The sequence below is a fragment of the Notolabrus celidotus genome, chromosome 3, assembly GCF_009762535.1.
Source record: "Notolabrus celidotus isolate fNotCel1 chromosome 3, fNotCel1.pri, whole genome shotgun sequence".
Classification (NCBI taxonomy): Eukaryota; Metazoa; Chordata; class Actinopteri; order Labriformes; family Labridae; genus Notolabrus; species Notolabrus celidotus.
Genome location: NC_048274.1, coordinates 20,658,888 through 20,671,155, shown reverse-complemented (window position 1 = coordinate 20,671,155; position 12,268 = coordinate 20,658,888). Strand labels below are relative to the sequence as shown.

Here is a 12,268-nt window from a genome sequence, read left to right as displayed (position 1 = left end):
AGCCTTGAGCATTTAATCAAATTTCTAACACTACAGAGTGATCAATTTGTGCTGCAATATTCATCTGCCACACACATCAACCCAAACACACACACACTTACACACACAGTAGCCTATATATGTCAGCACAACCACAAAATATGTAAAGCTGCTATTCGTTCTTGTTAAAACAATGCCATTTTGAAGGCAAAATGGATGTAATGAAGTAATGCAGCTGTGACAGATTTTTCTCAACTCTTAAACACAAGTACACAGTGAGAAACATGCTAATTACTCTTCATTTAGATACCATATGGCACCTACGCTGATCTAATAGCAGAGAGAAAATGAAGCATATACTGTACCTACCACTGGCACTTCACAGTTCTGCATAATGAAAAAATAAAAACATCTAAAAGAATTTAGATCTTAAAACAAAAAGTTATTCTAACTTGAAACAGTGTGCTGACACCTCATCAAAAGATTTGGGTTGTAGGTGATAGAAAAGTTACCCTAAGGGACTGAAATCTGACTTCTAACCCTTTGTGGCACAGAGAGGATCTAAAGGCATCCTTGTGGGAAAACTAAAAAATAGACATATCCCCACTGGCTTGTGTTTATGTGCGTATTTACCAGCAGATGTAAAGTGTTGAAAAAAGGACTTAAATAACATGCAGCTAAGGTCAAACTGAGGTTTGATTCGCTGTTGAGAATGTGTAAAGTTCAGTCTAATAGATCTTTAGTTTCTTGAGGCAAGCATTCACGTTTTCAAAGAAATCACACAAAGAGCAACTTAAAGGAGTGATGTGTTAGATATTCACTGAATTAGCAGGTAACAAACTGATTTAGATATACCAATATATAAATTTTACCTGACCTAAAAGCCGTGGCTTTTTTTTTTAAAAGCTCCAAAATCTGAAATGTGGCAGAACTAGAACAAATGTTGGTGATTTGCAAACAATAAGTACATTGTACAAACGTACACACAAGCTTATCAAGTCACAGTGACATACGTGTCCCTTGATCATTTCCAAGCAGAGTTTCTGCCTCGTCTTGCGTTTCAATGTCCGTGAAATGGCAACCTGCACGTCAGCTCAAGTGAGGGTCAGGGGACAGCTCTCTCCAATGTTTTGAGTTTGGACTGCAGTACCCATTTTATACGTTAGGTGTTTGTTGATCCATTAAATTATGATAAGCGTGGACTGTATAGTGAAATGGACTTTGTCAATTGTGATCAGGGTGAAGCCAACAGTACCCCCTGCTGACTGACTACATTATAAGTTATAAACACAGCCTCAGTCATTTTTCTGGATGGAACATCAGTCAAACTGTAAAATTCAAATACATGATACATTTTTTTTTTCTTAAATGATTTTAGTCATGGCAGCTAGTTCTTATCAGGCTGATTCATGTCCAAGTTCTCATTTTTCCTTAGAAGTTTAATTTGAAATTTTAAAAAGAGCAGACGTGACATCATGTTTCACAGCTCTGTTGACAAATGCGGGCTCCTGCAGCATTCTGTACTGGATTAGCATTGAACTTACCAAAGCCTTAAGTGTCTGCTTCAGATCAACACAACATTCTCTTCTGCTGTGGACTGTACACACTTGAGAGCTCTTGATGTTTTATCTGTAAGTTTAATGTATGTGTTGGTTGGCGTTGCAGGTGCGATGTTAGTCCTGCAACTCCTCTGGCCAGGTGGTGGATTATTTTGTAGCAAACTGGAATGATGCAGTAAGAAGTCATGTTTATGTTTTAAGTTATTTTAAACTCTTCAATGTTGTCAGTTTAAAGAAGAATTAAAAAGAAAAGATAAAAGTGGTGAAAAATAGTTAATGTATAGGTTGATTCTCCATAGCAGGCACACCATAGAAGAATACACCATTGTTATGGATACCAATCACAGACTCTGGAGGACCAACTGAATCACATCAATCTGCCAATAGAAGTCCGGTTAGTTAGTTTGTTTTTTTACACTAAAAAAGAAAAAGGAAAGAGAATAAAAAAGTGGAGAAAAAGGCTAAAGGTTGTAGAGGTTAAAGACACAAAAACTGTAGTCAACAACTGATAAAGCTACAAAATTGAACATGGTGCATTAAGTAAACAATTAATGGATCACGATGGGGATAAGGGGGTGTTTAAGGACAGATGGAAAAGAAAATGTCACAGACCGACTGTGAGGAGGCATAAAAACTCAATGAAGTGCAGTGTTGATTCATGTGGTCCTGTTCACCTTGTTGTATGTCCCCATCAGTGACATTTTCACTTTAAAGCGAGCAATAACAGCTAAGTTTGCTTAATTCAAGAAGGCTACAGAGCTAACAATTAGTATGGCTGCAGCATAGGCTGTGAGTGTTACAGACTATTTTCAATGGAAGATGTTTAATCATTTTTAAATTATTTAATAATTTCCAAATCAATATTTGAGGTAAAATTATTTCTGAATTAAGTAGCTGTGTAATACGTACGTGGGAAAATGTACTATAGGGTTTTTTATAAAGGCAGAACCCCGCCTGCTTACTAAACATTAAAAATGACAAAGAAATAAAGCAAAATGAAAACCTGTGTACTGATGGTGTTCATTTCACGACAACAGCTCTGTATGTGCTTACTAATTTCACCTACATGCTACAAATATTCTCTTAAGATACTGTGACTACAAGTTATTGATTCCTGTGTGATTCTCTGAGTCCGAGTACGTTTCAACTGCTGCTTTGTTCTAAGGTGGTGTAAACTGTTTTCATGTTGTGTTTTTGTGAGGAGAATTAGCTTTGTTAAGCTTTGTGTTAACAAACTTATCAAAGGGGGGTAGGGGAGTGGCGTGGTGAGAGTGGGAGGTGGGGAGAGGGGGGTTAAGCTTTAACTACTATTTTTTATTTTCTTCAAACTTTCATTAGTGCCAAGTCCTCTTTAACCCTGACAGAAAATGTATCTCAGGACAAACAATAACAACAGGAGCTTCAGTTGACCATAATGCAGAGCTGCAGTGAGATTTGTTCTGGGCAACAGTCAACACAGTCTTTGTTTGTCTCTGAAATGTATAGAGTTGTACTCAGGACCACAACTTCTGACTGAAAACTAGTCAGCATATGGCCAGGAAGTGGGTTGTAGTGATATGATTAGAAAGCGTACATAATCTCATCGGTATGAATCTTCCTGGTTTTAATCATGCTAACATTGTGAGTGTATAGATACTAGTTGGTCTTTCTGTTATTTTGTTAGTCCATCACTTTGTTCTGGGCTTTACAGCAACTGAAAGGATTGACATACTGCAGTTATGGACATTTATGGTCTCCAGAAGAGGAATCATACTTACCATATTGCGCCTCTGATTTTCATTCCAGCACTACCAGTTTTTTTCACTTATGCCTGACAACATGCTGCTCATTCTGAATGCACCAGATCTTACTGCAAGGTTCAGCAATTCTGGCTGGTGCTAGTGTACAGGCCAATTTTGAGGTGGCAGCTCATATCTATGTAGCATGGTAATTATTTATATTCAAGTCATTTGAGAAATGTCAGTATTTGAAAACTCTGCTAGATGAGTACTATTACTCAAGCTTCTCAGGACCTCTCCCCTCCTTCCATCGAGGCGTAGAGCGTTTCAGCCGGCTGCTCAGTCTCAACTCCTGGCTTCAGTCGGTGTGCACTTTGCACAAAGTAGCGCTGATTGACAATTTTAACTTGTTCTGGGAGCGTTCATCATTTTTTAACAGAGATGGTATTCACCCCAGTCCACTTGGCTCCCGTGCCCTTGCAGCAAACATTTTCCATGCCACCTCCACTCTCAAACACACCTGACTAATCACTCATACCGCACACCTGGACACTGCACCTTTTACAGAACGGACCCCTTCACTGCCACTTTCATCCAGCACTTTGCGCTACGGAGGTAAAGCCCCGCCCCCCACCAGTGCCGTCTCTCAAATCCCGGTGATCATAACGAACAGACCCACTACCAGCAGAAACACAGTCACATCACGCAGAAACCCGTATAATTTATTACAGACCATCGAAAATCCATCACCTCCAACTCCCAACACAGGCTCACTAAAAATGGCACTTTTTAATGTGAGATCCCTGTCAAACAAAAGTTTTATTTTGAATGATTTTATTTCTTCTAACAGCTTGGATTTTATGTTTTTAACTGAATCCTGGTTGCAGACCAATGATTTTAGCCACCTCGTCGAACTGTGTCCGCCTCACTATAGTTGTTTTAACCAGCCCAGGGCCACTGGTCGTGGTGGTGGTATAGTGTGCGTTTTTAGAAAAAGTTTTAAATGTCATCAAATCACCCTTGATGAATTGTCTTCCTTTGAAGCACTCACTTTTAAACTGTGTGGTCCCCATCCGGTTGTTTTTGTTTTAATTTACCGTCCTCCAAAACCTATTGGCAGCTTTTTAGCAGAACTCCCAGAATTTTTATCCACTCTTGTTTTAAATTATGACAGAGTTGTTTTATGTGGGGATTTTAATATTCATGTTGATGACCCGAATAATCATTATGCAGCAGATTTTTTAAACATCACTATGTCTTTTAACTTTGAACAGCACGTGAACGGACAAACACATAATCGTGGTCATACTCTCGACCTTGTTTTTACCCTGGGCATGACAATATCTTCCATATCATTACTTGATTTGACTATATCTGACCACAAATGTATCGTTTTTAACTGTGATTCACCAGCTGTAGACACTGTTCCACCCCACTCACTGTGCTCTCGCATCTTCAACGAACATAGTGCCGCAAAATTCTGCCAAGTATTTGAAAGCCAATGCCCTCACCCACCCGTAAATTCACCTACCAATGACTTAACTGACCTTTTTAACTCTACGTGTCTATCCTTTTTAAATACCATTGCACCTTTTAAAGTAAGGTCTAAGTCAGCCAAAAGGAAGCAGCCCTGGATTGATGAAAATATCCGTAACAATAAAAGGAACTGCAGAAGGGCAGAGCGCAAATGGAAGAAAACTGGCTTACAAGTACACTACAACATCATGAAAGACCTTTTATCTCAATACAACACCTTGGTTAAGAATGCGAGAGCACAGTATTTCTCTGAATTGATTTTAACTCATCAACACAACCCTCGGTTTTTATTTAAAACGGTCGATCAACTTGTAAATCCAGAACCCCCTCCTGCCCCAGTTTTTAGTAACACTGACTGTGAGAAGTTTTTATCATATTTTACTGAGAAAGTGGATTTTATCAGAGCCTCGATCACTCCTGATTTTAATTACTCTGACGTCCCTACTAAATACGACGGTTTTAATCCCTTTTATCAGTTTTATCCAGTTACTTTGGTTGAACTTTTAGAAATGGTATCACATATGAGAGTGTCCTCCAGCCCTCTTGATGTGATGCCTACAAGGTTTTTACTGAAAGTAATGGATTCTGTGGGGCCTTGGCTGCTTTCCATTTTTAATAGCTCCCTGTCCAATGGTTGTGTCCCTGATTATTTTAAAAATGCCTGTGTCCATCCTTTGTTAAAAAAACCTGGACTGGATCCTTCCCTTCCCCAGAATTACAGGCCCATTTCTAAGTTACCTTTTATTTCAAAGATTTTAGAAAGATTAGTGTCCAAACAACTCCTCTCTGTGCTGGAAAATAACAAGACTTTTGAAAAATTCCAGTCTGGCTTTCGCAAGCATCACAGCACGGAGACAGCACTACTTAAAGTCACTAATGACCTTTTAATGGCTGCAGATCAAGGCATGTGCTCAGTCCTTGTGCTCCTGGATCTGAGCGCAGCCTTTGACACTATAGACCACAACATTTTATTGGACAGATTAGAGCATTGGGTAGGGGTTTCTGGTACGGTTTTAGAATGGTTCAAATCTTATTTTAATAATAGAAGGTTCTGTGTGTCTGTAAATAATTATGTTTCTGGTTTTACTGAGGTGAAGTATGGTGTGCCTCAGGGGTCGGTTTTGGGTCCGATTTTATTTTCCTTGTATATGCTCCCCCTGGGGCACATCATAAGCAAGCATGGTGTTTTATTTCATTTTTATGCAGATGATTCACAGTTATACCTGCCCATCAGACACACAGACCCTGGCATGCTGAGTTCACTGAATAATTGCTTGTCAGAAATAAAGAGCTGGATGTCAAGAAACTTTTTACAATTAAACTCAAACAAGACAGAGATCATTTTAATCGGACCACCACACATGACCAAGCAGTTACTGCCATCTGCTGGTCAAATGGCGAACCACATAAAACCTGTTGCAAAGAATCTTGGCGTCTGGTTTGACAGCAATTTAACATTTGAGCATCATATCACAAAACTTGTACAGTCGTGTTTTTACCACCTCAGAAACATTTCTAAAATTCGGTCCGTTTTAACTTTTAAAGACACTGAGACGATTTTACATGCTTTTATCTCATCACGCCTGGACTATTGTAACAGTCTTTTTAGCAGCCTGCACAACAAATCACTTGATCGTCTCCAGACTGTACAGAACTCAGCTGCCAGGGTTTTAACCAGAACCAGAAAATTCGACCACATCTCTCCGGTTTTAGCTTCCTTGCACTGGCTCCCTGTATGTTTTAGAATTGATTTTAAGATTTTACTGATTACTTTTAAAGCCCTGCATGGGCTTGCTCCGAGCTATATAGCAGACCTTTTAACACCCTATGAGCCGACACGTACATTGAGATCCTCGGGCAGAGGTTTACTGTGCATTCCAAACACTAAAATGAAAACAAAAGGGGACAGAGCGTTTGCAGTAAGGGGTCCGACGCTCTGGAACCTTCTGCCCGAGGAGATCAGGTCTGCTGAGTCAGTGAGCTCTTTTAAATCCCTTCTTAAAACATACTTTTATCGCAGAGCCTTCCCGGATTTTATCTGAATTTTATTTTATTTTAACCGTCTTTAAGAAATATATTTTGAAAGAATTTTATTCCTTTAGAGTTCTTTTAAGGGAATTTTATGTCTTTTAAAATATGTTTTATTTCTTTATCTTGACTTGTGTGTTTTTATGATCTGCCTGTTTTATTTGCTACCCATGTAAAGCACTTTGTAACCTGGTTTTGAAAGGTGCTCTACAAATAAAAATTATTATTATTAATTATTATTACATGTTAGCCTTCGTTCTTTATAAACCATTTCAGTATATGAGTTTGTGAAAAAACACTGTAATATGGAGCTACAGCAAGTGTTGATAATCATGAGGGGTTTATTTTTGATTGTAGGTGTAAATATGAAGATAATATATGAAGATTTGATGTGTGGGAGTGTACTAGTATAATGCCAGAAAATAGTAAATAAAGGGGTAGGATTAGATAAGTTTTAACTTCTTCCTACTCCTTTTCCCACATGTAAAGTAAAATGTTTCAGTGCTTTCTAATTGAACTGGTTGATTTTGTTTCTTTTGTATAACTATTTCTTCTTTTCTACTTGTATGTTTTTTTCAATTTTACTTTTACATGATCAAAATAAAGACATCAATTCAAATCAAATCAAATCAAATCACAGACAGGATTTTTTACTGTAATAACTTTGGTGCCCTTGCTATTATTATCTGCTCATCAGCAGATCATAATTTTGAACTGTTGAATATTTTGCTTTACATACCTGACATCTATTTCTGTCAGCCTGGGCAGCTCTTATTTTTTTTAAAGTAGTACACTAACATGGAAACATGATATGGTTAACTTAATAACATTAGACATAACAGTACATAAACAACACGACATCAAGAGGGACAATAACAGTACAAAGTTTGAAAATGCTAAAGACAATTTATTAGTAGACACTCATCAGCCAGAAATGATAACCACCTGAAGAATGTCTTCCTGAAATACACCATTTGATTGGCAGTGTAAAATAAGGCAAAGGGCTTTAGATCATATTTTTACACTTTTGCACCGACGATTAACAGGTATACATTCACTTGTTACTGTAGTTACGCTTTTGATTAATCTGTCCATACACCCACAAACCAAGAAAACTTTAATTTCAGGGAGCAGGGACTGACAGAGTCTTTGCAAGATTAGTACTCATCATAATGCGATAGCTGTGTTGGTCAGAGCTTGGCTATACCTACATAGAATCTGACCACAACCTAAACAAAGATTTAATTTTGTAATTGCAGAAGCCAACACACTATACTGACAATAGCTCATACAGTTACCATCACCGTGAAAGGCTAATACCACCAAAGATGTTAAAGGTCCTCAAAAGTAGATTATAGTGTGTATAGATTTGTATACTATAATATTCCATCTATTCATTGGTAAATAAGTCTCTATAAAGTATTTTTTTTTTTTTTACATAAAAACACATTTCCAATTAGCTGCAAAGCATATAGCTGAGTAGTGATTGCTACTTTATAGAAGGCTAGCCAGAGGTTGTTCCGAGCTTCACAATTCATCATACTCACAGCCATTTTCCTTTGACAACACGTTCAGAGCTTGTAGCTCAAATCACCTTATATCATATTACTGTGTGCAGGTTGGCAAAACATATTAACATAGGGTATCTGACAAAACATAATTGCATGCTACCAGATTGATTAGCAACTGAAAAGACAGTGGAGGAGAGTTTGCTATATTTCAAGGAAACCCAGAGGATGTGCTAACTCTGTTGCTGCATGAACAGCTGATGTTAGCATTCAAACTGGTTGATGTTGATTGATAAGTTACTTCCCAATCAAGGGACTGCATCCTTCGAAAGGCACGTTCAAAGAACGATTGCATCAGAGCAACACGTAAAAGACTGTCCCATTCTAAAGGTTCCTTCAAATACATCCTAATTTTACCTGGTGGTAAACGGGATTATTTGCACACCAATGATATGGTAGACTCTGAAGCGGGCGAGTTATAAATTTGTTTACAGTAAAATGGCAAGCAAACAAATGCTAAATTGGGACACAGTCATTTTAATCTAATTCTAATATGAAATCAGGATGGGTTACATCCTGTCCAATGCGTTAGCCAGCAGACATTTATGTTTGCTAGTTCACAGTAATGAATGCTGCTGTTGTGACTTGGCCAAAGAATAGAACTATGTTGTTTTAAATTCATATGTGGCCTGAAGACCTCTGGGTTTTAACTCTTTATTGTTTGTTCAGTTGCCGATGAATCTGATACATATCATTCCCTACATGTAAGAGTTTTGCAAACAGTAGTAAGCTTACAACACAAAACCATTTGAGCTTGGAGTCTAGGGAAACTGGTCAAAAGCTTTTAGCTGGATCATGCCCTTGTAAAAATATACCGTTACCCACTTTGGATATGGACAGCCTTGTTATCTTCATAAAATTTTCAGTGGTTCACTTTGTACCTTGAAGAAACGTTGGCTACGATCTCCATTCAGTTTATCACACTGCAATATTAATTGAAGTGTGCCGTTGTTTTTTTTTATTTTCCAAAAGTTTAATGTCTTGTCTTAGACACCTTTTATCCTATACAGAACAGTAACATATCTTTATTTGTAAAATAAATGTGCAGTTTCCACTAGTGCACAGGTTTGAAAGAAAAGTTAATGACTTTAGTGCAAGCTGGGTGATGTGTTAGGAAGAAAGCAGTCTGTAAATGTAAAACACAGGATACTGTACTGTTAGTGTGTGCGCCTTTTAGCAGAGTGCGTTATAACTGTTCCAAAACAATGCAGGACAAAGGATTTAAAACATCCTTACAAGTTTAACAGCATAAACACACACACAGGCACACACGCACACACGCGCACACACACACACAGGCAGGCAGACGCACACGCACACGCACACGCACACACACACACACACACACACACACACACACACACACACACACACACACACACACACACACAGTGAAGTAGCCTTGGGTAGAGGGTAGAAATGTCATCAGCAGGATGCAGCTCATCTGTACAGGGTCTATTATCCTATAGAGAGACCAAACAGATTAGGGATAAGTAATAAAGAGCTAGTTTCCAAAATGTTATATATCCATTTTCTTTTTACAAAAAAATCATTAGTACCTCCAAAGCACCGAGTCGTATTAATCAGCGGCACAATTTTGCAGTCATTGAGCCTCTTGGGAGTTAGACTTGTGGTTTTCAGCTGGTGGATATTTTGTTTTGGAAAAAAACTCTTCTGGTACACAACACTCTACACTGGTATTACTGAAATAACAATTAATGACATCAAAAAAGGAAATAAACATACCTTCACCAAGAAGCACTGAATATATAGATTTTAGAAATACATAGAAAAATATATATTCATCTGAATGCCCATTATACAATTTTACACAGTAGTGTCAGAAAAAGCCTATATGGTGGTGTACAATAGATGTGTTACATACAGAGCGTTACTGTTGGTTACAAATGTGAAGTTGTGAGCATGTTGTAAGTGATGGCTGTTAGTGTCGGTGGTTAGTGTGACAGATGGAGAAGTTAAGCACACCTTTTCCCCTTTCTTAATCCATGAAATTGTCTGAAGAATGCACTTTTGAACTGTCATAAAACCGAATTGAACATCTGTTTCTTCTTTTTATTCCTGATTTTTGCTGTGTTAAACTTCACCCATTTGCTTGCCACACTGTCAATAGACTCTGCAAATTGAATGATTAGTAACTCAGCAACACCTAAAAGCACTAGAAAATGTGTGCAGCTCATTTGTACCCTGCAGGAGCCTGGATATCCTGCTTTTTAAGATCAGTCACTTGAGTATCTCCTGTGATGTGGGACCTGTAACACACGTGTCGTCAGACTAAAGCACAAACCGAACCATCAGAGTTAGGAGTAGAAAAATGCTACAATAAGTGCACACAGCTTACGAGTGGGCAGCACTTGACACACTTAAATTATTCATAATATACCTATTTTACTTTTGTTACGGTCTTTGTCGAAAACCTTTTACACAAAATACCTTTGTTAGTATGCATTACATAGAGGTATACTGATGCCTTACCTGCTGTGAGTCAAATAGTAAATGCAAATCTTTCCAATACTTAATGCAGGGTCTTTTTTTGAACAAATTGCAGCACAGTGCTGTGATCACTGTTAAATAAATAAGGACTCAAATGACAAAAATCCCAAATGTTGGTGTTATAATTCTAGATGTAGGTGGTAGGGGCTCACACGACTCACTGTAGTGAACACTCAAATCAATGTTAAATTTAGATACACAATTGGAACCTTCATTAAATCCCACTCATGTGGTGCCTTTGATGAATCATTTGCAAATGCTATCTGACTCACAGTATGGCATGGTTTAAAGCCTGTTTAACAATAATAAACTTTTCTTTAGAAGCATTACATTTATACTTTTAATATTCTACCTCACAATGTGCCAGAAGTGGATAAATAATTTCATCTCAGAACAGGATTTAATACATTATCACATGAACCTTTCCATCTCGTAGAAATCTTGAAATGAAGTCATCCTTGTAGAAATGTTTTCATAAAAAGCAGCTTTTGAGAAATTCTGAGAAAGGTCCGTCTCTGATCCTTCTGCTTCGATGCAAAGATCCATGTGAATGTGTGAGTGAGCCTCTCAATGTTAAGGATTCTGTCATGGGGAGGATGAAGACATAGTGGAATGTTATTCAGGCGTCATGAAATGAGTCAGTCAGTATAAATCTTTAAAAGGTTTGGAATAATTAAACATCAGATAGTCCATGTAGTAGAAGTCGTAGACTCGCTGTCTCTCCAACATGCTGACCTGTGTAAAGTATTTCTGTGTGATCTGCATAGAGGTCCTCTTGTCCGTGGGGTTCCTGTCTTTAAAACTGGGCAGTGTAAGATTGGACGGTGCTCCAGTCAATCGCAGGAGAAAATTGGACTCCTCCTCCATGTTCTCAAACTTGCCGATGAAGTCGTAGTCTATGAGACACGGGTTGCACAACTGGTTGGCCTGCTCCCAGTGGATGTCCATTCCCACGGGCCGATGGACATCCAGCAGGTACTGGACAAACTCCTTAAACGTGACCCCGCTGCCTGTCTTCAGAGCCGCCCAGGATGGGTTCACCCTGTACTTGGAGATGATAGGTTTCCCAAACAAAGAGTGGTAATAGTTGTTAGGATTTTCAAACTTGTCCCTGTAAGCAGACACCATTCTCTCCAGTGGTTCTCGCACAAACATGACTTTTGTGTAGCTCTCTAGACGGTGCATGATTCCCTGTCGGTCAAAGCTGTCCAGCTTCTTCAGATGGTGGCCGTAGTGGACTGTGTCATGTTTGATGCTCTGAGCGTTTGGGGCTTGGCCCGCCAGTACCATCAGGGTCCTCTTCCAGTTGGAGCAGCCTGCTTTGGGCACTTGGCAGTACAAAAGTTTGTACTTGTCCTCCACAAAAGAT

At 38.6% G+C, this 12,268-nt stretch overlaps 1 protein-coding gene across 1 annotated transcript in view; it reads right to left on the bottom strand.

The window, feature by feature from the left end:
• Positions 1-7,706: 7,706 nt before the first annotated feature.
• LOC117810734 (carbohydrate sulfotransferase 8-like) overlaps positions 7,707-12,268 on the bottom strand; it is a 196,278-nt gene continuing 191,716 nt past the window's right edge. Inside the window, 1 exon segment of the mRNA XM_034680669.1 lies at positions 7,707-12,266. Coding sequence (XP_034536560.1) covers positions 11,542-12,266 — 725 coding nt within the window. The 3' untranslated portion in view covers positions 7,707-11,541.